At 42.5% G+C, this 27,953-nt stretch overlaps 1 protein-coding gene across 6 annotated transcripts in view; it reads left to right on the top strand.

The window, feature by feature from the left end:
• THSD4 (thrombospondin type 1 domain containing 4) overlaps positions 1-27,953 on the top strand; it is a 676,260-nt gene that overhangs the window by 432,895 nt on the left and 215,412 nt on the right. Inside the window, exon 1 of one of the 6 annotated variants that reach the window (XM_086322755.1) lies at positions 14,967-15,221. The exons of the other annotated variants lie outside the window; for them this stretch is intronic. Coding sequence (XP_086178881.1) covers positions 15,150-15,221 — 72 coding nt within the window. The 5' untranslated portion in view covers positions 14,967-15,149. Of the gene's footprint in view, positions 1-14,966; positions 15,222-27,953 lie in introns of those variants that run through there. 6 annotated transcript variants of the gene reach the window in all.

The following is a 27,953-nucleotide window of genomic DNA, read 5'->3' as shown; positions in this document are numbered from 1 at the left end:
TTGACCAGAGGTCTCCACTGCTGGGATTGGAGCCTGCCGAAACGACGGCTCTGTGAACTCCGGGAGAGCTGGTGGAAGAGCAGTGGCTGCTGCAGGAACTTCAGCTGGCCCTGGATGGGGCAGTAAGGCGGCCTCCGGTCCTGGTGGAGCACTGAGAGGCAGGCGTGTCATTATCCAGTATGGGGGAGGGGTCAGGTCGTCCCCATCCAAATCCTGTAGAATTGCTTTTTTATCATCAGGCAATTTTTGTGCCATTAATATTTTCCCCTTTCCCTTCTGGATACAGAACCTTGTCCAAGGAGGAGGGTCTTGAGCTAACCCTAGCCTTGAGTCAATATATGGATATTGATCCAGGTGTCCTGGCTCTCCTGTGACTACTGTATAGACTGCGTCCACTATTTTTAAGTTCATGGTGTTCTCTGGTAGCCATCCTACTCCCATAGAGGGCCATTCAACCTCACAGAGTATGTGGAGGTGGTTAAGCTTCATCTTCATCCCACAGTCTCCTCCAAATCCCTTCTTAAAAATTTTAATCATGCACTCCAATACAGTTGCCTTGGATTCGCTTCCTCCCATCTTGTTTACCTTCTTGGACCTTCTTCTACTTTTCCTTTTCGTTCTGTCTACAAAGTTCTCAGTACCCTATGTACTTCTGATATTGCCACTCAATGACACTTAAATTGCCATTCTGCCTCCTTCCTAAATGGGGTGAGAAGAGCCTTACCTGCCAGATGCCAGAGGGAGAAGGGGGATCGGCGTGTCTTCACCTGCCGGTCAGCACAGCCAAACCAGAACACCACGTGGTCCAAGACTGTTTCTCTCTTAACTTTTAAAGTCCATTCTGCCTTGGTGGGCTTGATCAGGTGCGGATGAAAGTACAGATGGGTTAAACATCCCACGCCCCAGGCCGTCTCCGGAAAAGCCAATTCATAGTCACTTATGTCAAAGAAGGCGATGGCACCCCACTCCAGTACTCTTGCCTAGAAAATCCCATGGATGGAGGAGCCTGGTAGGTTGCAGTCCATGGGGTCGTGAAGAGTCGGACACGACTGAGCGACTTCACTTTCACTTTTCACTTTCATGCATTGGAGAAGGAAATGGCAACCCACTCCAGTGTTCTTGCCTGGAGAATCCCAGGGACGGGGGAGCCTGGTGGGCTGCCGTCTCTGGGGTCGCACAGAGTCGGACACGACTGAAGCAACTTAGCAGTCACTTATGTATCCCCCTCCTTCTAGTCTGACAATTCCGAGGGGGTCAAGAATTTCACAGCAGATGGGACACCTCCTTGGGGAGGGCAGAATACAAGCACGTGAAGACCAAGTTTCTTCTCGTAACAATCCTCCAGTGATTTCTTGGTAATAATTATCCCCAAGACGGCGTGGACACCACCTCCTAAATGACCTTCACAAATTTCCTTCCTAAGCCCTAACATGCTTGTCCACCTGTGTACCAAGCAATTGCCACCTGCCTATTCCAGGCTCCTGTGGGTCTGTGCCCCTTCTCATCTCTCCCAGGCGGGTGATCAGGCCCCTCTTCCACCCTGCCAGGTGGGTTCCTCCTCACCTGAGCGCTCAGTTCCCCTGCTGCCATCCACTACCTGCTAACGTGAAAGGTCCGGGCATTGAGAAGCAGAATCCTTCCAGAAGGGCGAGGTGTCTTCCCCCATCTAGAAGATTCAAGCTTTAAAGCCTTGGAGTAGTCCCAAATGGGACTTGTCTCCTCTAAGTGAGGAGTTTCCCGGCCAATGCACCAAATCTTGTAGCCAGGGCGTTCTGGGAAACAAACTCACTCAGAAGGACAATGCAGATAGTGGAGTGCAGTTTATTACACCGGCGGGCCGAAGGCAGAGTCTCCTCTTAGCCAAGGACCCTGACCAGTTTTTCTCAAAACCTTATATACCCTAAGTGTAATATAATCAAAGTTAACCCATGATTCATATGCCTTAAGCCTGGGTAGTTAAGAGTGGACAATTACCAATAGGCCTGTGGTCATACCCCAATAAGCATGATAGAATTTATGATTCTACTCGGTTACACAGATAATTAGGGTATTCTTTTAGGCGACAGAGAGTCTAGGTATGAGACCTGGGGCTCTTCCATCCGGGTTGTCTGGTTTTCCTGTTGGTATGTCGTTTCCATAGATTCTGGGCATTTAGCTCAAAGTCCACAGTCCTGCCCAAGATGGAGTCCTGCTTTCAAGATGGAGCCTGTTCTGTCTGTTTCCTCCTTCATTCCCCACTCTTGATGCTCTTAACTCATAGTATGAGCATCATTCATAGGGATATATTGCACCCTGACTCTCCGACCTCCAATTTGGGAGAACGACACTAACCTTTGGGTTACAAAGTTCATAATACCTTGTAAAATAAAGGGTCCACAAAGCAGAACTATCAAGGCAACTATAACAATGGTAAACCCATGGTAAATGGTAAATATAGTTTCCCACCAATCACCCTTCACCCAAATTAGACCAAAGTCCAAAAAGGAAGATTATCACCAGACATAAATTTTACCTGACCTTTCATGTCGTCTAGGGTAGCTGATATATATTCCAGATAAATCAGGAATATATATACAACATTCAACTTTAATTATATAGCACAGGTCCCTCTTTGTACTGAAACTATGGTTAGTCTCAAGATGATACCAGCAAGTCCTTGTAGCAGCAGTTGATTGTAGAGCTTCATCTCTGTTTCTTTAAGATGATCTTGGTTCCATGGGAATCAGTGGGCTCCTTTTGTATAGTCCGCTCGCTGTCCTCCGGGTCTGCGTGGTATGCCCTCTTCACCCTCATATGGTGGATCCAGGGAGTGACACCTGCAACTTTAACTGCAGTAGGGCTGGTTAGAACAACAGTATATGGACCCTTCTAATGTGGGGCCAAGGAGTTGTGTTTCCAGTCTTTGATGCACACCTGATCCCTGGGCACAAATTCGTGAATCTGTTCCCCAAGGGGGAATGGCACCCTTTCTTGTACAAACTTAGTTACCTGATTTATTACCTTACCCAGTTGTTCCATCTGTTGTGAAATCTCATCTCCCCTTACCTGAGGCAAATTTGTTGACACCTGTTTTATTATGGGAGGGGGCCTCCCCTACACAATTTTGTATGGAGAAGAGCCATGGGACTGTGGGGTCATCCTGAGTCTGAGCAGAGCTGTCGGAAGCAAGTCCACCCAGGAGCAATCTGTCTCTATACTCCACTTGGAGATTCTCTTTAATGTCCGGTTGGTTCACTCCACCATCTCAGAACTCTGTGCCTATATGCAGTGTGTAGTTTCCATCTGATGTTTAAAGTTTTGTTTACTTGTACTAAATCGGCTACGAAAGCCGGGCCATTGTCTGATCCAATGCTGGTAGGAAATCCAAATCTGGGAACTATTTCCCTAAGCAGGCACTGAACTACTTCTGATGTTCTTTCAGTCCAGGTAGGAAAAACTTTTACCCACCCCGTGAACGTACATACCATGACCAGCAGGTAACAGTAGTGTCGGTGAGGTTTCATTTCAATGAAGTCCACTCCCTGGTGTTCAAAGGGCAACGTGCCTTTCAGCTGAATGCCCAGAGGTTTTTGTCTGTACCGAGAGGTAGCATTAACCTGTGAGCAGGCAGCATGGCCTAGGTGGGTCGCTTGGTGGGTTTGGCTTATCAGAGTGTGTGCCAGCCCCTCCAGTACCAATAATTTGCCACTTGGCAATTCCCACCATCCCTTTTCAGTCTTGATGGCCCCTTCCACTTTAGCTAACCTGACAGCCATTGTCCTTGTTTTATCAGGCTAGTGCCATCAGTATACAGGACCCAAGTAGGGTCTGGAACCTTGCGCCCTTCTTTAAAACAAACTCCAGATACCTTACCTCCTCCTTGCAGATCTGTGCCTTCTTCTTTAACACCCAGTAACCTGCTTCAATCAGCAGCTGGAGCAGTGCTTTTGACCCTTTCCAGCACTTTTCCTTGGTCTCAGCAGCCAGCAACAGGTCATCCCCATATTGTAGGAGCCAACATCCATACTCTTTTGGATGGAATGAGTCCAGGTCAGAAACCAAGGCTAGATGGTTGGGGAATTCTTAAACCCTTGTGGGGGAGTCCAGGTGAGCTGTTGTTTGGTGCCCCCGACTGGATCTTCCTATTCAAAGGCAAAGATGGGCTGAGACGCTGGGGCAAGGTGTATACAGAAGAAGGCATCCTTGAGATCTAGGCAAGTATAAACTTTAGTCCTCAGCAGGAGGAGGCTAAGTAAGGTATAGGGGTTTGGAACAGTGGGGTGTAAAGTCGCAGTAGCCTGGTTGACTAGCCTGAGATCTTATGCAGGCCTATAGTCCTGTCCTTCTTCCTTTTTGACTGGCAGGATCGGCATATTCCAAGCCGACTGGCACTCTACTAGAATGCCCGCTTGTTTTAATCTATTGATGTGGGGCAGTATGCTGGCCCAAGCCTCTTTTGGTAGCAGGTACTGGCACTTTCTAACCGGGATGGTGCCTGGTTTGAGTTCTATTATCACTGAGGCTTGGTGTTTAGCCAGCCTGGGGAAAGGGGGGATTGTCTTCCTCCCAGACCTCAGGGAATAATTGAGTTAGCTCTCTCTCATGCTCTTCCGGCCCACACGGTTCTTCCTTTGGAGGCTCATGCAATCTCCACTCATCTTGGAGACGGTTCTTGAGAGAGAGAGCAAATAAGTCATAGTGCCCGTCCGGAAGGTGGGCCTCTCCTCAGGGGAGAAAGTCACTTGTGCTCCTAGTTTGGAGAGCAAGTCTCTTCCCAACAGGGGTACTGGGCACTCAGGAATGTAGAGGAATTCATGAATCATTTGGTGCCCCGCCATCTGACATTTTCTGGGCTGGCAAAACGATTTAATCATCTCTTCTTCCGATACCCCAGTTACAGCAGTAGTCTTTTTGGACAGTGGTGCCACAGATTTTGTTACTACTGACAGTTCTGTTCCTGTATCCACCATGAAGTCAATGTTTTGGTCCCCCACTTTTAAGGTTACCATGGGCTCTCAGGGACCTGATATCTCTGAGCCCTGGCAGCCCTGTTTAATTTCCAAGTCAGCAAGCCCCACAACTGCGGGAGCTTCCTCTTCCTTCCTTGCCTTAGGGCATTCATTTTTCCAGTGGCCAAAAGCTCGGCACCGGGCACACTGGTTTGGCTGTAATGGGGCCCAGGGCCTCCATTGGGACCGGCTGAAGGACTGTCCTGTCCCTGGGGCAGAGGAGGTTTTCCGGAGGGCCCTAGATAGACTTTCCCAGAGCAGCAGCTAGCACTGCAAATCTCTTGTCTGTTCTCTTTCGTTCCCTCTGGCTCTCTGGCAGAGCGCAGTCTCTGCTTAATTGCAACGTCTCCCTCCCCTTCCTGTCAGTACTCACTGGGAGAGGCGGGTGTAGCTTGGGTTGTTCGGCAGGAGCTGGATCCTGGAAGTGTTGGCCAGAGGCTTCGGTCACCAGGATCGGAGCCCACCGAGGTGGCAGCTCTGTGACCTCTGGGAGAGCTGGCGGAGGAGCAGCGGCTGCTGCAGGAACTTTACCTGGCCCTGGATCGGGCATTAAGGTGGCCTCCAGTCCTGGTGGAGCACTGGGCTGGTGGCCACATCATCATCCAGTATGGGGGAGGGGCAGGGCATCCTTGTCCAATCCTGCCAGATCCCAGAGGGAGAAGGGGGATCAGCGTGTCTTCACCTGCCGGTCAGCAAAGCCGAACCAGAACACCATGTGATCCAAGACTGTTTCTCCCTTAAAGTCCATTCTGCCTTGGTGGGCTTGATCAGGTGCGGATGAAAACATAGATGGGTTAAATATCCCATGTCGTCTCTGGAAAAGCCAATTCATACTCACTTATGTATCCCCCTCCTTCTAGCCTGACAATTCCGAGGGGGTCAAGAATTTCACAGCAGATGGGACACCTCCTGGGGGAGGGCAGAATATGAGCATACAAGGACCAGTTTCCTATCCTAAAAATCCCCTGGCGGTCGCTGGTAATAATTTTTCCTGAGAAGGTGTGGACACACCTCCTAAATGACCTTGGCAAATTCCCTTCCTAAGCCCTAGTACGCTCCTCGACCTGTGTACCAAGCAATCACCACCTGCCTATTCCAGGCTCTTGTGGGTCCCCGCTCCTTCTAGTCCCTCCCAGGGGGGTGATCAGGCCCCCTCTTTCACCCTGCTGGATGGGTTCCTCCTCACCTGAGTGCTCAGTTTCCCTGCTGCCCTCCACTACCTGCTAACATGAAAGGTCCGGTCATTGAGAAGCAGAATCCTTCCAGAAGGGCGAGGTGTCTTCCCCCATCTAGAAGATTCAAGCTGCAAAGCCTCGGAGTAGTCCCAAATGGGATTTGTCTCCTCTAAGTGAGGAGTTTCCCGGCCAAGGCACCAAATGTTGTAGCCACAGCGTTCTGGGAAACAAACTCATTCAGAAGGACAATGCAGAGAGTAGAGTACAGTTTATTACACCAGTGGGCCCAAGGCAGAGTCTCCTCTTAGCCAAGGACCCTGACCAGTTTTTCTGAAAACCTTATATACCCTAAGTGTACGTGCCCAAATTCCCTGAAACTAGTCTGAACAAAGGAAAAGAAATATACAATCAAAGTTAACCCATGATTCATATGACTTAAGCCTAGGTAGTTAAGAGTGGACAATTATCAATAGGCCTGTGGTCATACCCCAATAAGCATGATAGAATTTATGATTCTATTTGGTTACACAGATAATTAGGGTATTCTTTTAGGCGACAGAGAGTCTAGGTAGAGCCCTGGGGCTCTTCCATCCGGGGCCCTGGTTTTCCAGTTGGTATGTCGTTTCTATAGATACTGGGCATTTAGCTCAAAGTCCACGGTCCCGCCCAAGATGGAGTCCTGCTTTCAAGATGGAGCCTGTTCTGTCTGTTTCCTCCTGCACTTCCAGTTAAGTGGCCTACTCTTATCTTAAAGCACTATAATATCAAAATGTACCCATATCAGTAAGTATATCTCATAGTCACTTTAAATGATTGGATAGGATTTTACTTTTGAGATATACCATACTTCATTTAGCAACTCTGCTACTGAACATTGTTTCCAGCCTTTCCCTATTAAAATCGACATTTTCTGATTTGTGAGTTTTAAAAAATCTATTATGGACGCAAACTCTTTTCCATTATAGATGATGTGAATTACCTTTGAAATGAGTCACTTCTTTTCACCACCCTGGTTTAAGCTCTTATCCCTTGTCAGCTGGACTCTAGCTATAATCTTCTCACTGACCTCCCAGCCTGCACTCTGGCCTCTCTCCTCTCTTCAGCCCTTTCTCTATAAACAGAGTGGCCTTTGCAAAGTGCAATTCTAGTCGTGTAACTGCTGACTCCGTGTTTAAAACAGATTCTCATTAGGAAAAGGATGCAACTCTTTGTCATTTTCCCCCCCTTTGTCTTCAGCCTAATCTGACGCTCTGCTTCCACTCACCCACTCTCTCTGGATCCACACCTGCTTCCTCTCGGGTCCTTGTGAAAGCCATTGTTGCTCCTGTCACAAGCCAGTCTCCATAATGAGGACGCGCCTTATATCACCACGTATCTTTTCTTTGCAGCCCTTTTCACATTCAATTTTTAATGTACTTATTGGGTTTCGTTAATGTTGGCCTCCTGCACCAGGCAGCAAGCTCCATAAAGACAGGAATTGAGTCTTCTTTTGCTGATCACAGTATCTCCAAGTCTGAGCACATGATAAGTATTGATATTTTAAGTAAATAAACAAGCAAAGTACATCTTCTACTATGTATTCGACTTTAAATTGTGTTAATGGTATGTGAATTTTTGATTTACCAAATCTTAAAAAATGCATGCAAATCTTTTCTTCTATAATTTCTGCCTTTTTAAGAGCTATGCTTAAAAGTCCTCCCCCATTCCAAGAATATAGAAATATTGACCTATTTCTTTTTTACTGCTTTCGTACGTCTGTTGTGCACATTAAAATCTTAAATCTACCTGCAGTTTATTTTTATTAACAGCATATAGTATTATTTAGGAAAATAACTAAATAGCCATTCTCCTAACCCTGTTCCATCCTTTTCCTTCCAGATCTGTAGTGATTCATTGTTTGCAGATTAAATCCTTTCGCATGTTTAGTTATGTAAATAATGTCTAACCCTACACCTCTTTTATTTGCCGCTGTTTTCATTATTACAGCTTTATGCTATGTTTTAGTATCAGACAGTCATGTTTTCTAAGCAAATGTTTTTAATAAACAGTATGTTTTTACTTAAATGGTTTTAATGTTTTAAATAAAATGTTTTAATTAATAATACATAAAATATAATGTAATAACCCTTTCAAGTTATACAGTTTGAATTCAGGTTACTAGACAGAGAACTGTTATGTAGAAAAACACAAATCCATTAGCCCCGTGCCCCGAGTTTCTCAGTCAGTAAATCTGGGGTGCGGCTCTAGTATTTGCATCTCTAGCAAGCTTCCTGATGGTGCTGCGGCTGCTGGTCTGGGGACCACAGTTTGAGAACCTCTGCCTTAGGGTAAATGATTGAAATAAAGAATATGGTCAACACGAGTGGTATCAATGTCTGCATTCACTACCCGTGTCCTCTCAGACTTGGGATGAGCCCGCCCCCTGCACTGTGTGTGAGCATCTCCCTGACAGCATCTCTGGCCCTGCTCCTGTCTGGAATTCAAAGCCGAGCCAAGAAGCATCACCCTCATTTCAGTGACACCAAAGGTGCTCAGCCTAACAGCACAGCTGCCCTCCGGGTCATGGGAGTCAGCTTTGGTCTGTTATAAGCAGGGACTGGAGAAAGGGAAGGACCCCTGCCTTCCTTTGCTGTAGCTTCTCCTGATTTTCCATATGTTTGAGGGGAATGGAGCAGAGAACTCCCCCTTTGCTTTCCTCATTCCCACTTCCTTGGCTATTTAATCACTCAGTGGTCCACACAAAGGGAGAGTTAATTACTAACACCTGCTCCCAGACCAATCGCCAACTTCTTGACAGAGATTTTGTTTCTACCCATTCCATCCAGTGTAAGCATATTTAAGGAAATAAAGATAGTCTGACTCGTTTAGCTATACATATACTGTATCTCTATGGAGAAAAAGGCCTCACTTCTTCCTTTATAAGGGGATGGACATTCTTTGCAGGAAATAGAATAGCCTTGCTGCTGCTGCTGCTGCTAAGTCGCTTCAGTCGTGTCCGACTCTGTGCAACCCCAGAGACAGCAGCCCACCAGGCTCCCCCGTCCCTGGGATTCTCCAGGCAAGAACACTGGAGTGAGTTGCCGTTTCCTCCTCCAATGCAGGAAAGTGAAAAGTGAAAGTGAAGTCGCTCAGTCGTGTCCAACTCCTAGCGACCCCATGGACTGCAGCCTACCAGGCTCCTCCGTCCATGGGATTTTCCAGGCAAGAGTACTTAGAGGTGCTATTTGCTATGGGGTTATTCTTCTTTGTTATTCAGACAGTAGTATATGATTATATTTTACATGAAATGTGTGATTTTAGGAAAACATTTGTTTTCCCTGTTCTTGGTTACTCATATTCCCTGCACTTACTAGTACGTTCTATATCAAGGTCACGCAACAGTTAGGTTAACAGTTGTCTGCATTTCTGAGAGGGAGACACTTTCTGGAAATTTCTGCTTTTCATTTTCCCCTTCATGGTATCTTAAATGTGCCATTCGAAGACCTCTTCTTCTGTCACAAAAAAGGTGAGAGTTTCCTATATGACCCTTTCTGGCATTCATTCCCTAATTCAGTGCACACTGAGCAAGGCTATGTGTGGAGCCATGGGAACACAAAAGACACATCTCCTATCATCAAGGCCTCAGTCTGTACTGATGAAGGCAGATACATTAGTGAACAATTACAATAAATACTGCACTGGAGCAAATCGGAGAATGCCTAGGGACGAATGCCAAGGGCCATGTCCTCAGTGGGGTGGGGAGCCTGTCAAGACACAACTCCCAGAAGACATGACCTTTAAATGAATCATTGGTGGAGGGAGATTTGTATATGAGTACTTATTTATTTCTATTATTAACTGTTATTATTACCATTGCTTCATTTTTACTGACTTTTGGAATAGCAGTGCATCACATTTCTGACAATTCCCTAAGTATAACAGGGATATAGACATGCTGTCCAACAGAAATATGTAATTTAAAAGTTTTCTAGTAGTCTCATTTTTAAAAAGTAAAACAAGGCAAGTTGTGTAATACCACACTTTATTTAAACCAGCAAATATAAAATTAACATTCCAACATCTAATCAACAAAAAACATATTAATAAGATATTTCACATTCTTTTTCCATACCAAGTCTTCACATTGATACAAAGTATATTTTTGTATAACAGATCACAGTTTGGAAAAGCCACATCACAAGTGCTCGGTAACCACATGTGACTAAGTGCCTACACAGGCATAAGTCTTGACCCCATTTCTGCCCTGAAGCTACTGAGTTCCTCTCCCTAGAAGCAGATATTGTGAGTAGCCTCAGATGTGTTCTTCCACTGACAGCTGATATACATACAAGCAGTTATAAACACATATGCACAAAGAATGGGATAGTAAACACACTGGAGTGTATCCCACTTTTTTCACTGAATAAATCTTGGAGATGTGTCATATCATTATATAGGAAGTAAGCTCAATCTTTATCTTACTGCTGCAGAGTATCCTATTTTAAGGATGTCACAAATTATTCATTTAGTTCTTATCAGTGGGCATGTAGGTGGTTTCTGGTATTTGGTGCTTATTTGAGCTGAGTTTTCAAAGAGGTAGAGGGCAACAAGAGCCAACCTTCTGAGGCCGGGGGGATGATAGTCTAGAGAAAGGGACCAACATGGAGCACAAGGACACATGGCATTTAGGGATAATTTCTTGTGGATCAAGATGTCTGGACAGTGGAGTGTGTGTGAACCCAAAAAGAGGGGGAAGAGGAGGCTGGAAGGGCAGGAAGAGATCAGATTGTAAACAGCCTTGCAAGTGTCATGTTAAGGAGTTTGGACTTCATCCATAATGGAAAGTAATCACAAGGTTTTAAGAAACAGAGAAGAATTAATAGATGACTGAATTAATAAATGGGGGTGGGAGGGACGAATCTTCCATATGAATGAATTCTGATTAATAGATGTAGATGGGAAACAGAAAATAGACATTTAGAGAACTACATTAATAAGGGCTGCAGGCAAGATCTACCAATGAATATTCAAATTAGTGGATAAAACTTTTCAAAACAGAATATTTGCATAGCCTCAAAGTATCTCCCCCCAAATATGTATTAACTATTGTGATGGATATCTGAATGTTCTTTGACACTCGCTCTTCAGGAAGTGGAGCTTAATTCCACTGGACTTGCTCACTCATTTCTAATGAATAGGATTTGGAAAAAGAAAACTATCAGGAGTAATTTTACAGTGGACAAACCTGGCAGACATTACCTCAACCAAGTGATCAAGGTCAGCATCGCCAGTAACGTTGGTGTAGGGTGCCCCTGAAAAATGAGATGAGAATGGCACTTCACCTCTGTGGCATCCCTCCCCAAAAGCCATAACCAGAGGCTAATTATGAGAAAGCATCAGATAAACTCAAACTGAGAGGCATTCTATAAAATCTTTAATCAGTACTCTTCATAAGGGTCAAGGTCATAAAAAACAAAGACTGAGAAACTGTCATACACGGGAAAAGACTAGAGATGTGTTGACGAAATGCAGTGTGGGACCCTGAAACAGTAGAAGGACATTTGGGGGAAAACTGGAGAAATAGAAAGTCTTTATTTTAGTTACTGTCATTACATCAGTGTTAATGTCTTACTTTTCATAAAGGTACCATAGCTATTGAAGATGTTAATATTAGAAGGAACTGGGGGAAGATAAACCATGATACTCTGTATTATCTTAACAAATGTTCTGTAAATATAAAATTATTTCAAAATAAGTTTTAAAAAAGAATCGGGGAGTGTCATCATTAGATTCACATTTTAGGAGCATCTCAGTGGTTGCAGTGAGGAATAAGGCTGGAAAGGGAAAGACCAGAGTAGGGAAGTTACAAGGTCTTGCTACAAGAAGTCAGGAAGGGATAGTAGAGGCCCACCCACATACGGGCAGAGGCAGCAGGAATCAGGGGCCAAGGGCAGATTGGAGATAGCTCTAGAAGGTAACTGTATCGCACCTGGTGAGGGTTTGGTAAGGAAACAAGACAACTCAAGATGACACCTACCTCTCCATCTCTAGGAGTTAGACAGACAGTATCATTCACTGTGATGGAGACAACAGGAAGAACAGTTTTCAGGGAAACTTTAGTTCAATTTTAGACCTTTTGAGTTTGAAGTACATTTGGCAGGTCCAAGTGCTCATCAACAGATGAATGGATAAACAAAATGTGGTATGTCTACACAATGGAATATTATGCAACCTTAAAAAGGCATGACATTCTGACTCATGCTACAACAACCTTGAAAATATTATGCTAAATGAAATAAGTCAGATACAAAAGGACAAATATTATACGATTCCACTTGGTTGAGGAACATCAAGCAGGCCAGTTCCTAAAGACAGAAAACTGAATCGAGGTTTTCAGAAGTTGAAAGGAAGGAGAACTGAGGAGTTACTATTTAATGAATACAGAGTTTCTGTTTGGGATGATGAAAAAGTTCTGGATGGTGGTGATGGTGTTACAACATTGTGACCATACTAAAATGCCTCTGAATTATACACTTAAAAATTATTAAAGTGGTTAAAGTTTATGCTATGTATTTTTACCACAATATTTAAAAAAATAGAAGGCCATCATTAATGCTGCAAGGAAGTCAAAATGAGATAAGTTCTGAAAAATTATCATTTATATTATTCTATGACTCAGAAGCCATTGGTGACATCTCCAGAGCTCCTGTGGTAGAGAAGAAGTGTTAAAAATCAGATTACAGTGGGTGGAAGGGTGATTGAGAAGTGTGTTGACAAATATGGCCAAATCTGGCTTGCTACCTATTTCCATAAACAAAGTTTTGTTGGAACACAGCTCTGTTCACCCCTTCGTGTGTATATTGCTTTTGGAAGTTTTTATGCTACCCCAGCTAGGCTGAGTGGACTTCCCAGGTGGCTCAGTGGTGAGGAATATGCCTGCCAGTGCAGGAGACTCGGGTTCAATCCCTGGATCAGGAAGATCCACTGGAGAAGGAAATAGCAACCCACTTGGTATGCTTGCCTGGAAAATCCTGTGGACAGAGGAGCCTGGTGAGGCTTCAAGTCCACAGGGTTACAAAAGAATCAGATACGACTTTCTGACTAAACAACAACAAGCAAGGTTGAGTAGCTGTCGCAGAAACCGTATGGTCTGCAAAGTCAAAAGTATTTACTATCTGGACCTTTACAGAAAGTTCCCCAACCCTTGGACTAGACAAAACGCCAGTCTTTCAAGTAGTCTGGTGTTCTTAGACAATTCCTGCCTTTGCGGTGAAGTTGTTGAGTAGACAGCAGTGCCCTTTCAGTCACCAAACAGAACAGACCAAATGCTGAACAATAATAATGATAAATAAGAAGGAGAAAGAAGAGGAAGCATGGGGAAGAGAGGAAATTCATTCCTTCCTTTCTCTTCACCATTACCTTCTGTCTCTTACAACCCTGGAAAAAAGGACTGAAGGTCTCTCCACCCAACCCCCCAAAAATACTCCCCACTAGTAAGTTCTCACAATGACTGGTGATAATAAATGTTCTGAAATGGCCACAAACTGCAGTCTGGTTTAAAGTTTCCTCATTAACACAGGAAAATGCCCACAACCTGAGGCTTTTCAAGTGTTTATTAATTTACTTTCTGGGACCGAGTGCCAATATTTATCAGATCAAAGTGAGAGCCGCTGTCTTTAGCATTTACTGTGTATCAGGAATGATGCCAAGTTTTGAACCTAGATGACCTCGTTGATAATCATCAGAACCAGCATATGGCCTTTCCCCATTTGACCAGTGGAGCAGCTGGGGCCCACTGGGGTTCCACACTCAGCCACAGACCCACAGCAAATTAGTAGCAGAATGAGGGTTTAACTTGACTTCCCCCTGATTCCAGGGACCAGGTTGTTTCCACTGCACCACGCAGTCATCCTGTCCTCCACTTCATGATGGTTGAGTGGCGTCTTGTGCCCCTTCTAAGCAGAATCTAATATTTGGTGGGTTCTCAACCTATTTTAAGTCATGGGCCTGCCTTTTCATGCTGAGTTGGCTTATGATGTCTCAAGTGGACTGTAGGCTTTAGCATGACCTACTTCCCAACCTGTTCCTGTGCTCCTTCTTCCCAGAAGCCCTACTTTGATGGTCAGTGTGGTTCTTCCCAGAGGTATTTCTCTAAAACCATCTTGCTTGCGTGCACTGTGCCAGTGTCATGCAATACCTGGGCTTCACTTGTTCCCACCTTACCGTTTATTTTTACATTGTCTGCAGTAATTCCTCAAGCTCGTGGTTAGGGACAGAGACCCAGTAAGGCAGCAAGAGGGTATTATGGTGACTTCCTCAGTTCCCATCTATTCACATCCATATGTTAAGTATGTAAACACACAGCACCGTGTGACTTCTTTCCTCTTTAAGGTTGTCCTTGATAGCACAGCCTAGATTTCTGCAGAACCAAAAGGGAATTAAGAGGCCAGCCAACCCTTGACTGTACCACTGAGACCACCAACCGAGGACCAGAGAGGGTTGGCAATTTATCCAGGCACACACAGCTTATCAGCAGCAGGACTGGGAAGGCCTCTGGTCTCCCGGCTCCCAGCCTAGAGCTTATCCTGCTGCAGATCGCTGCCTCCTGCCTGCCTCAGTTGATGAAGCAGGGGCCCGTCCCCCTGCCTGTGGAGTGCTTACCTTGGAGCCCTTTTCATGAATGAGACCAGATGCAGAACTCCACATTGATCATTTCTGTCCCTCCCCTTTCTGCCTTCTGTTAAAGGCAGCCCCCCAGCTCCCAGCTGGCTCCTGTCCCCTCCCCCAGCCGGGAGAAGTTATTACATGAAGAGATCAGCTTACCAGTTTTCTTCAGAGCAGAGGCTGAGCTGGGAGCTCCGGGCAGTACATGAGGGAGAGCGGAGGGAACCAGTGCGGTGCCTAGCGGAACTCCAGGGCTGGAATCCCGAGACACAAGTGCATCTGCTAGCTGTTAGCACTTGGCAGACGGAGTTCTCCTCTAGGGTAGTTCTAATTTTGGGTAATAATGTTTGTCAGCTACCTGATATTAACATTGCTCCACGTTCAAACAGCAGTGTTAGCAAGACCTGGGGGAGAGGTAAGCCAAATAAAATATCTTGTCAGAAGTTGTATTTTTGTCAGCATTATATTTCCTCTTCTATCTACCAAGAGGAATCAGGGAAGGGGTTTTTATGGTGTGCAAAGAGTAATGCTTTATTTTGCTGTTTTAGGCTTGCCTTGCCTTTTCTTATAGAAAGATTTCTTTGCTTCTTAAAAAATCTTATAATTTCTGAAACCTTTCTCTGGTACAGTGAAAGGTACACCACATACCACACCAGGGGATTGGCATGATTTGGTGACAGATACCTGGAGCATGTACGTTTCTAATTCTGCTGTTGCCAAAAAAAAAAAAAAAAAGTACTTGTCAGATTCCAGTAGGGACTGTTACCTGTTGAGAATATTTCTCCAGTGTTGCTTACGCATGCTAGAGGAATTGCTTTTCTTTGCTGCTTTGCATTACGTTTTTATCCTTCTTAGCTTTGATGTGCTTGGGGGGAAAAAGTCTGTGCTTAACTTAGTATCATAGGTTTGAAGAGCGGTGTATAACAGGTCTTGGAGCGTCCCAGATGTACCATAGACGGGAGGCATGTATAAGACCCATGAGGATGATTTATTCTTATTGGCTTAGCTCATGTTTGCTGGATACATTTCTGAACATCATAGGTGCCTGTAGGAGCCAGTTTTTGACACAGGCAGAGATCGGAAAGGATGATCATATGGGCTGGAGAGGGAAGCTCTTGGGTGTAGCCACCATCACCTGCAAAGAAGCCTGCAACAAATTTACCTCATCCACTCCTTTTACTTCTTATTCTGATGAAAAGTCTTGGAGACTGAGGGCTGAATTATGCGAAGACAGCCTTTTTCCTGAATCCATCTTCCCTTTGAAAAGCCAAGTGCAAACTGTATCTCCTAGAAATGCCACGGGACCACTTCACAGCTCTGCCTTTTGTTAGCATTGCAGGGACAGAGAGAGCTCTGAAAGCCTCCGGTAATGACTTTCCCTTTTCTAAGAGGAGTGGAAGGGAGCTGCTCTCAAATCCAGGCTGCAGGGCAAGCTGTGGTTGCAGCAGGCTCGTTACTCCGTTCAAAGCAGACATGTGGCGCAGAGGCGTGTGGCCACGGGTCATTTGTCCTAGGCTTTTAGCCTATTAGTTACCCGTGTCCTCTGCAGATATTTTCTGGGCCTGTTGGGTGGGGGCTGTGGGTAGGAGGTAGGGGTCTTGAATGGGAGCTGGAGGAACTGAATTGGGTTAGTGATGCTGGAGGCTGAAAGCAGACAGACCATTGCCCTCTAGTTGCAGTTGAAGTTCGCAACTTCCCTGTTGATTTTTCAGTGTGGAGAGTAAATGACAAATGGGCTGGCCTGACTCAGCCTGGAGCACTTAAGCATGTGAGGGGAGAGCTCATATGGAAAATATTTCTATCACCGCTGCATGCGCATATGGTCTGGGGAGACCCCCGTACGGAGCAAATCACAGCGCTCCAGCAGCCCCTCAGTGGCGTGCCAATTACTCTTATTAACAGCGAGGCGAAGGGCAGGCTCCAGTTACCTGCGCACAGCTGGCTCCCGGGGACTCTGCAACGCGTGTGCTTTGAGCCTTGTGTCACATTCGGAGAGGGCAGTGGCTCTGTTTCACTTTACAATCAGCACAGCAGATGAAAAATGAAAGGGGATTACACGGGCTCATCCAAATCTTGATTCTGTTCAGACGGTGCTCAGCGTGCAGGAGAGGAAGGCAGGAGTTCTGTCTTTTGAGTTAAAGTGTGTGTGCTTAATAGTCAGAAAAACCAATCAGAGGTGATGAATGCCTGCTGTCTGTTCCTTTGTTCTAGCCTGCTATGCTAAATAAAGACCCTCCGGTGCCTTTTCCTCTTTTCATTCTAGTTTTCCTTCCTTCCTTCCTTCTTCCTTCCTTCCTTGTGTGCTGCTGCAAAATCTTGGCTCCATAACTACTGTGCTCCTAGAAAACTGTACAGTTAGGATTCCTTTCCCCTTGTTGGAAATGAAACGGTGAGGAAGGAACTTAAGTATGAAATGCCCCTCCTCTCCTTAAACAGAATGTCACTTACACAGAGCTTTGGAGAATGTGACATTTCTTTATTAAGAGCCTCTTGTTTTATGGCCATGTTACTTACAAAAGGCACCCGTAAACATGTGGCCTCTTCCCTGTGTCACCCAGGTTTTCATTTTCTCGGCCAGCCAGTTTTCTTGCAGGTTTTGATTATCTTTCCTTTGAATGTTTATAAAAACACATGAGGAAAAGGAAGGAAGAGGAAGACAGTATTATACGCCTCGTGGTACTTGGCTGGCTGTGTTCTCAGTGTGGATGGGCGCAGACTCTGGGCAGCAGCTCAGACTCAGTTTCCTGGGGGGTGAGGTCCTGCCAGATCACCAAGGGCTGGCATATAATGGGAGGAGATGGTGTGGTTCAAAGCAAACCTTATTCAGTGTCCTGTTGCTGGCACTGTTGGCACTGGTGACTGTCAACCAGGGACAGAACAACGCAGTATGAGGTCACTACATGTTTGGAGAACAAACACAGAGAAACACTGTTCCTTCTTTAATTTTCTGGTCGCAGGAGCATTAAACTAAGAACACTGAGGTCCCTGGAATGCCTTTGCCCTTGTCACAATAGGACAGCACTGGTACACAGCTTGCACAGACTGTGTACCTCTCTTGAAAGAATGTAAAGGACTGTGAGTCACGCTGGACTTTAGGTGCATTTGTCGGTGTGGGAAACATGCTAGGATCCCAGTTTCTTTGCAGCATGCCACAGAATGGGGTGTGGGGATGTGCCTGTGCATTCCCTGAACTTGGACTTAGCTTCTCATATTAGGCCAATGTTGTTGTTCAGTCGCTCAGTCGTGTCCAGCTCTTTGTAACCCTATGGACTGCAGCATGCCAGGCTTCCCTGTCCTTCAGGGAATGAAGACCAATGAGATACTGTTATATGTGGGGAGCGATGAGGAAGGAGCTAGAAACCTATATAGTTCTGTACACTGTAGTGAGACAAATTCTTAGAAGTGAGTCAAAAATATATTTATTTTCATTTTGATGAAGCAATTTGGCAAAACCTATCAAAATTAAAAATAAATATCTCAGGGTACTTCCCGGCAGTCCAGTGGTTAAGATGTCACCTTCCAATGCAGGGGGCATGGGTTCAAACCCTGGTCAGGGACCTAAGATCTCTTTTGGCCCATGACCGAAACACCAAAACATAAAACAGAAGCAATATTGTAATGAATTCAATAAAGACTTTAAAGATGGTCCACATAAAAAAAAATCTTTTAAAAATAAATAAATATCTCAGCTGCTAACAGTTATGGGTCGTGCCTTTTAAAAGAGCAGATTTTATGGTATGTGAGTACTATCTCAATTTTTAAAATAAATAATAAATATCTCTTTGACTCAACTTTTCCATTTCTAATACTTTATCATATAGATTTACTCTGAATTTGCCCTCTAAGCCACCTTCCATCATGTGGCTGTTACGACAGCCTGTCCCTCAATAGGGAACTAACTAATGAGCCCGAAGTCCAGCGTGACTCACAGTCCTTTACATTCTCAGGGGATGCACACAGCCCATACAAGCAGACACCAATGCTGTTCTATTGTGAAAGGACAAAGGCATTCTAGGGACCTCAGTGTTCTCAGTTTGATGCTCCTGCAACCAGAAAAGGAAAGACGGAACAGTCTTTCTCTGTGTTTGTTCTCCAACCCATGCACGGACCCCAGACTGGGTTAGTTCTGTCCTTGGTTAACAGCCACCAAGACGTTCAGAAAGAATGGTGTACCTCTTACATGCACTGTTAAGAAATGACTCCCAGGGTATGTAAGAAAAGAATGACATATAAAATGCTACCCTTTGTGTAACATGGGTTAATATCTTTGTCCTTCCTCTCTCTGGGAGGATATATGAGAAAATGGGGGAGAATATAGCATAGCTGGGGAAGGAGGGCTGGTGAAACTTACAATTTATTATACACTTTAAGTTCCTTTTGAATTGTGTGTCGTAAACATGTCTTATCTAGTTAAAGAATAATATTTAAATATATGATGTAATAATAAATCACTCGGTAATAAATAAAGCATGTGATTTAACAGATAAGATCCTCAGCAATTGTTCATAGCCCACGCTAAGGTGAAGTGTACATGAGCTAATAGGCGTAACACTGAAGTCAGTTCAGCTCAGTGATTCCTTTAGGGCTGAAAGGATGCTTTAGCTAGCTCGTTCATTTAACATCTACTTATAACCGTCTGTTTTCTCATTCTTTTAATTCTTTTGAATTGGATGATAATTGCCTTACAATGTTGTGTTGGTTTCTGCTGTACCACGACATGAATCAGCCACAAGTATACCTATATCCCCTCCGTCTTGATTCTCCCTCCCAACCCCTCTCCAGCCCACTAGGTTGTCACAGAGCAGCGAGTTGAGCTCCCTGTGTTATATAACAGCTTCCCACTGGCCATCTGTTTTGCATATGGTAATACATGTATTTCAGTGCTACTCTCTCAGTTCATCCCACCCTCTCCTTCTCTGGCTGTGTCTCTATACCTGCATCTCTGTTCCTGCCCTGCAGGGTGGTTCATCAGTACCGTTTTCCTAGATTCCATATATATACTTAAATATACACAATATTTGTTTTTCTCTTTCTGACTTATTTCATTCCGTATAACAGGCTCATGGTTCATCCACCTCAGTTCAACTGATTCACATTTGTTCCTTTTTATGGCTGAGTAGTATTCCATTGTATACTAGTACCATAACTTCTTTATCCATTCATCTCTTGATGCACATCTAGATTGCTTCCATGTCCTAGCTATTGTGAATAGTGTTGCAGTGAACACTGGGGAGTGTGTATTTTTTTCAGTCATGGTTTTCTCAGGGTATTTGCCCAGTCGTGGTATTGCTGGGTCATATGGTAGTTTTATTCCTAGTTTCTTGAGGACTCTCCATTGTGTTCTCCATAGTGGCTGTAGCAATTTGCATTCCCACCAACAGTGCAAAAGGATTCCCTTACCTCCACATCCTCTCCAGCATTTATTATTTGTAGATTTTTTTTTAAGTTTTACTTTTATTTTTGGCTGCACTGGGTCTTCATTGCTTTGTGTGGGCTTTCTCTAGTTGCAGAGTGCAGGGGCTACTCTCTAGTTTCATTGCACGGGCTTCTCATTGTGGTGGCTTCTCTTGTTGCAGAGTGTGGGCTGTAGGCATGTGGGCTCAAGAGTTGCAGCTCACAGGCTCTGGAGCCCAGTTGTTTTGGCACAGGGGCTTAGTTACTCTACAGCATGTGGGATCTTCCTGCACAAGGGGCGAAACTGGTGTCCCCTGCATTGCAAGACAGATCTTAACCACTGGACAACCAGGGAAGCCCTGTTTGTAGATTTTTTGATGTTGGTTCCATTCTGACCTGCTTGAGGTGATATCTCATTGTAGTTTTGATTTGCATTTCTCTAATAACTTCCCTAGTGGCTCAGACGGTAAAGCGTCTGCATGCAATGCGGGAGACCCAGGTTTGATCCCTGGGTCGGGAAGATCCCTGGAGAAGGAAATGGCAACCCACTCCAGTATCCTTGCCTGGAGAATCCCATGGACAGAGGAGCCTGGTAGGCTACAGTCTACAGGGGTCGCAAAGAGTCGGACATGACTGAGCTACTTCACTTCCTTTCACTTTCTCTAATAATGAATGATGACACATTAGCTATGTTAAGGGGTGATTGAAAGGATTACCACCCACCAGCAGACTCACAGATATGGAGGACAAACTAGTGGTTACAAGTGGTTACTAGTGGCAAGATAGCAATGTAGGATTAAGAGGTACAAACTACTATATAAAAAATAAATAAGCTATACGGGTATCTAGGAATAGCACAAGGAATATAGGCAATAACTATAAATAGAGTGTAACCTTTAAAAATTGTAAATATATGCGTGTTGTACACCTGAAATTTATATAATATATAAATATAACATTTATATAATATTTTAAATCAACTATTTCATTTTTTTAAAGATTTTTAAAATGTGATAGTATGTGCAGAGCTCTCAGCTTGATGTGCCAGGCACAGAGTGAACAGCACTTATTGGCTATCACTACAATTGCTATTGCAAATGCTACCAGGGTGTGCCACCTCAGTGCTGGAAAAAGGAAGACAAAAACATAAGGTCTTTGTCTTGATGAGCTTATACTTTAAAAGGGGGACAGAGTGTAAACAGTCAATGATTATACAATAAGAAACTCTTTAATTGCAAGTGCAAAGGCAAAGAAGCAAGGAAATCTGCCTAAGAAAATGAAGAAGGACTCCAGAAACAACGTCAGTTTGAAAAACTCAAAGGGTTGTGCATTGCGGGTCTTCAGGACAACCCCCCAGTTCACCAATTCACAGTGATTCTTTAACTCAGAATATAGTCGCACATACAGCTATGAGTTATCACAGTGTCAGGCCACAGAGCAAAGTCAACAAAGGAAAAGGTGCATGGGATGACGCTGGGGAGAAAGCAGGAGAAAGCTTCCAAGGATCTTCTCCCAATGGAGTCACACAGGCCCCACTTCATCCCCCCAGGAATGTGTTGTGACAACACTTGTGAAATGCTGCCAACCAAGGAAGTTCGTAGAGACTCAGCACCTCGGTTTTTTGTTGGGGGCTGGCCACACAGGCACTCTCTGCCTGCCATGTACCAACATTACACACTCCAACAGGGAAACCTCTCTTCAGCATAAACCATCTTGTTCACATAGTATATGCAAGCCAGCCACTCCTACAGTTCTGGGAATGCCGAGCTCTGTTCCAAAATCTAAGTTCCCGGACACTTGCCAATGGCCAACCTCATAAGCAGATGTTTCTAAAGACAGTCAGGTCTGCTATGTTAACTCCTCTGCATGGATAGGTAGGCATCTTAAGGGGAAAAACAGGGAAGGAGGATGTTCTTGGCAGAGCGAAAACATCTGTAGAGTCACAGAAATAAGAAAGAATTTAGCATATTCTGGAAACAGTTCAGATTACAGAATGTGAGGAATGTGTCAGGAGATTTGTCAGTCACCTGGATCCCAAGGGTTGGAGTTTTCTGTGCCTTTGGAAGTTTCAGAAATTCTGTAAAAAAGAACTGGAATATAATTGCTTATAATATGTATGTGTTAGTTTCCACTATACATTGAAGTGAATCAGTTACATGTATACATACATTCCCTCTCTCTTGGACATCTGTCCCTACAGTCTTACGACTATATTTTTATGACACATGATCTTGGTTACCATTGTATAACATTTTCTCGGTCATAGGTTATTGAAATTATTTCCCAAGGATTAAAATAAATGAAATAGTGAGGATAGCAGTGACTGCCTTTATAAGAAGGTCACCATCCTTATTAATACCTGAAGTATTATTTGTGGCAAATAGGAATGAAGGATCAATGTAATACCCCGAGAGACTGATTCTTTGTGCATAGTTCTCAGTGGCTCCACCTTTTTCTCTTTCTTATGAATAAAATGAAAAATAAACTATGTGGAACTGATTTGATAGTGCAAGACCTGAGTGTGAGCCTTAGGTCTACCATGTATAGCCATGTGACTTTTGGCAGGTTTTTTAATTGGAGGGTAATTGCTCGATACTGTTGTGTTGGTTTCTGCCATACAACGATATGCACCAGCCATAAGCATATATATGTATATACATATATACCCCCTCCTTCTTGAGCCTCCCATTCTAGGTCATCGCAGAGCACCAGGCTGAGCTTCTTTGTTATACGGCAACTTCCCACCTAGCTAGCTATTTCACACAAGGTGATATATGTATTTCAACGCTACTCTCTGAGTTCGTCCCACCCACTGCTTCCTCTGCTGTATCCACAGTCCGTTCTCTATGTCTGCATCTCTGTTCCTGCCCTGCAAATAGGTTCATCAGGACCATTTTTCTAGATTCCAGATATATATTTTTTTCCTTTCATTATGAAAACTTATTGTTGTAAAAACAAATTCAAGCAATAAAGAAGTGCAAAGAATAAAAAGTTAAAGGTTCCTCTTTACTTTGACTCACTTCCCAATTTCTCTTCCCTCCCCTAATGAAACCATCAATAAAAAGAACCATTTCTACACATTTACAAGCACAAGGACGTGTACACATGCCTAAGACGTGCAAATAATGAGTTTTGCTCCTTTTCTGAGACATGGTGCCTCTTGTTTCTACCTTTTGTCTAATGGCAATTGCTAGGATTCCCAAGAAACAGTGTCGAGTTAGCACAATGAAAATGAACATTCTTGTCCTCTTCTGGACTTAAATGGGAAAGCTTGTAATATTTCATCACTAAGTGTGATGCCTGCCAGATATTTTAAGTAGATAAATTTTATCTAGTTTTAATTTCCCTTCTATGTTTCTATAGAAAATGGTTGTTGAATTTTATCTAACTCTGTTTACCTTCATAAAATGATGATATAATATAATCTTTTAATCTACTTAGGGAATTATGTTAATAGATCTCTTAATGTTGGATTCTCTTTGCATTCTTAGAACTTAACTTTCTTAATCATAGTGATTTATTCATTGTTTGCTAGTGGATTTTATTTGTGAATATTTTATTTTGAAATTTGTCTTTTTTAAAAAAATGAGTACTGTTGGTTCATGGATCTCTTTTATTGGGCTAGACTGGGTTTTGCTGGTTTTGTAAAGTACATTCAAAAGTTTCTCATACTTTAGTGTGCTTTGAAATAGTTTAAACAACAGAGGAATTAGCCTTTTCTTGAAGCTCTATTGAACTCAGTCATATAACCAGTTCTTTTATGGAGTGGTAGTCTTTGATTGGAGAAGGCAATGGCATCCCACTCCAGTACTTTTGCCTGGAAAATCCCATGGACGGAGGAGCCTGGTGGGCTACAGTCCATGGGGTCGCTAGAGTCGGACACGACTGAGTGACTTCACTTTCACTTTTCACTTTCATGCATTGGAGAAGGAAATGGCAACCCACTCCAGTGTTCTTGCCTGGAGAATCCCAGGGACGGGGAAGCCTGGTGGGCTGCCGTCTCTGGGGTCGCACAGAGTTGGACACGACTGAAGCCGACTTAGCAGCAGCAGTAGCAGTCTTTGATTACCTTTTTTCCTTCTTTTTTGTTTCTAAAATATGCATAATATTTAGTATATTATTATATATATATAATATATAAGCAAGTCGTAAAGCAAAATAATAAAACAAACATCTAAGAGCCCACCACCCAACTAAAGACATAAAACATTTTCAACACTCTATATTGCTCCCAGGTACAGCCTCCTCACTTCTCTCCCTCAGAGAGAAACACCATTCTGAATTTTATGATTGTAATTTCTTTGCTTTTTAAGAAATAATACATACATACGTATGTATCTCTAACTAATATATTGTTTGATTTTGTTTGATTTTGAGTTACAAAGATGCGCTATCTTGATTTTTTTAGGTCAAATTGATTTTTTGTCAACAGGAGAATGCATGTATCTGTGGTTCTTTCATTTTCACTGCCACATAGTATCCTTCTATGTAAATATACCATATTTTTTCCTGTTGATAGATCTGGAGCATGAACATTTTGAAACATATCTTCACATATATGTGCAAGGATTCCTTTAGGGTGTATACCTAGGAGTTGAGTTCCTGGGTCATTGAATATGTGTTTGTTTAACTCTACAATATGATGTCAAATTGATTTCTTTTTAAAATTTTATGTATTTTGTTTTTGGCAGTGCTGGGTCTTTGTTGCTACACAGGCTCTTCACTAGTTGCAGTGAGCTGGGGCTGCTCTCTAGTTCTCATTGCGATGGCTTCTCTTGTTGCAGAGCATGGGCTCTAGGGTGCCGGGATGTCCATAGTTGCAGCTCCCAGGCTCTAGAGCACAGGCTCAATAGTTGCGGCACACTGGCTTAGCTGCTCCATGGCATGTGGGACCTTCCCGGATCAGGGATCGAACCCTTGTCTCCTGCATTGGCAGGCAGACTCTTTACCACTGAGCTACCAGGGAAGCCCTGACAAATTGATTTCTAAAAGATTATATCACTTTTCACTTCCACTAGCAGTGTTTAAGATTTCTCAATTATCTATCTGCTTGTCAATGTTTGGCATTAACAGACAGGCTAATTCTTGCTGATACAGTAGGTATAAAATGTGATTAGTCTATGTCAACTGACACTTCTCTGATCACTAACTCTTGCAATATAGAATAATTTTTACATGTATACCAGTTATTCATGTTTTCTCTTGCATGAAATGCCTGTTCATGACTATTTTCTGATTTTAAATTTGGTTCTTCTTTTTTTCATCACTGATTTAAGTGTTCTTTATGTATTTTCAGTATGAATCCTTTGCTTGTTATTCCATAAACTGTTTTCTCCAGTTTGTGCCTTGCATTTAAATGTTTATAGTCTTTTGATAAACAAAAGTCTTCAGTTTTAGTGTATTTGAATTTATCAGTTTTATTTTGTTGCATTACATCTTTGTCATGTTTAAGAAATTATTAATCCCAAGTTTATGGAGATATTATCCCAAGTTCTCTTCTAAAATTATTGAAGTTTTGCATTTCACATTTATGTCTTTAATACTTGCAATTGGTTCATCTGCTTAATGTGAATAAGGGATCTAATTTCATTTTTTCCCATATTGGTAATAAATTGTTGCAGGACCATTTATTGAAGTCTCTCTTATTCTTACTTTGTAGTGTGTCTTAGCTATTCGTAGATATTCTTTATGAAATTTGAAGTTAAATCTTCAATTTTCCTTGAAAAATCCTTTAGAAAATTTTAGCAGAACAATATTGAATCTGTGGATCAATATAAGAGCACTAACATCATCCCAATATTGAGTCCTTATCCATGAACATACTCTAAGCCTTACATTTACTTAGGTCTTCTTTGAATTTTTTCAATAAGGTGTTATAACTTTACATAAAGGTCTTGCGCACTTTTAATTTTAGATTTATTCCTAGCTACCTTATTATAGTTTTGTTATTGCAAATTATTTTTTAATTATTTTTTATTTTTGCTAATGCCTAGAAATGCAAATGATCTTATACCAAAGCAACTTACTAAACTCTCTTATTAATTTAAATCAATTATCTGTAAGAACATCTATGATTTCTAAGTACATAATCATGTCATCTGTGAATGACTTTGAATAATGACCACTTGCTTTTTTTTCCTTTTTCAATTCTTTTACATTTTATTTCTATTTATTTTTATTGCACTTACTAGAACCTCCAATATTATGTTGAACAGCAGCAGCAGCAGAGCTCATGTTATTTTGTTCCTTATTTAATGGGAATGCTTCTAACATTTTGCAATTAAGAATGAAGTTTGTTGAAAGTGCTTGGTTGTATCAAGTTGATAAATTCTCTTCTATTTGCTAAGGGATTCTTACTTTGATCATGAATAGGTATTGAATTTTACCTAAGTCATTGCCTCTGTCTCTTGAAATGATCATGTGGTTTTCCTTCTTTAATCAGTCTATTGCAGAAATAGACATTATAATGTTAAGCCATCCTTGCATTCCAGGAATAAATCCTATTTAGTTATGATATATTTTGATTTTTATTAAATTAATTCTACATGTAACTGTTTTGTCCAGAGGGTTTTTAAGAATCTGTATTCATGAGTGAACTATTAACTCTTCTTTCTTCCTTTCTGGTTTGTTTTAAGGCTATACTAACCTCATAAATTCACTTCAGAAGTGTTTCCTTTTTCCTGGAAATGTTTTAATAAAATTATTATAATCTATTTATAGAGAGGCACATGAAAAAATGGGCTTGGCTTGATGTGGTGGTTTCTTTTTTTTTTCCTGAGGGGAAATTGTAAACCACTGATTCAATGTGTTGAATGGTTATAGGAAAATTAAAGCTTCCTGTTTCTTCTTGGATAATGTTTGAAAGTTATGTATGTCTAGGCATTTGTCCATTTCATTTATCTTTTCTACCTTTTTAACATAAATATGTTCATTATATCCTCTAATTATCTTTTCAGATGTTGCTGATGTCCTTAGTTTTTCCTCACATTGTTCCTCTATGACTTCTATTTTATTGACCATTCTCAGGAGAAGTCTGTCAAATTTATCAATCTTTATGAAAAATCAACTTTTGGCTTTGTCGAGCCTCTGTACTTAAGCTTTGTTTTCTATTTGATTAATTCTGCTCTTCTTTTTACTTCTACCTTCTTTGAATTTATTCATTTTATTTTTTCCTTTAATTTCTTTAACTCCTTAAATTTATGGTTAGCTCATTAATTTTCAGCCTTTAATCTGTTCTAATATAAGCATTAAAGAAGGTTTTTTTCCTTGAAATATCACTTTTATTGCATCCTTAACTTTTGATAGATAGTATTTTTATTATTTATTTAAAGTGGTTTTTAAAACTATCATTATGATATTTTTTGGCCCATACATTATATCATATTTTCAAAAGTATTGGGCTTCCCTGGTGGCTCAGATGGTAAAAAATCTGTCTTCAGTGCAGGAGACCTGGGTTCAATCCCTGGGTCAGGAAGATCCCCTGGAGAAGGGAATGGCTACTCACTCCCGTATTTTTGTCTGGAGAATTTCATGGACAGAGGAGCCTGGCAGGCTACCATCCATGGGGTTGCAAAGAGTCGGACACAACTGAACCCACTTTTTGAAAGTATGGCCCAAGTTCATTTCTAACTTGATTACCTTATGGTCAGACACAACTGAGCGACTGAACTGAACTAAACTGATGGTCAGAGAATGGGGTATCTGTAGTGCTTATTCTTTTAAATTAGTTGAAACTTGCTTTATGGCCTTGTAT

The sequence above is a fragment of the Bos grunniens genome, chromosome 10 (genome assembly GCF_055505025.1).
Source record: "Bos grunniens cultivar Pamir isolate PY7600 chromosome 10, Bosgru_T2T1.0, whole genome shotgun sequence".
NCBI lineage: Eukaryota > Metazoa > Chordata > Mammalia > Artiodactyla > Bovidae > Bos > Bos grunniens.
This window is presented reverse-complemented; position numbering and strand designations above follow the sequence as displayed.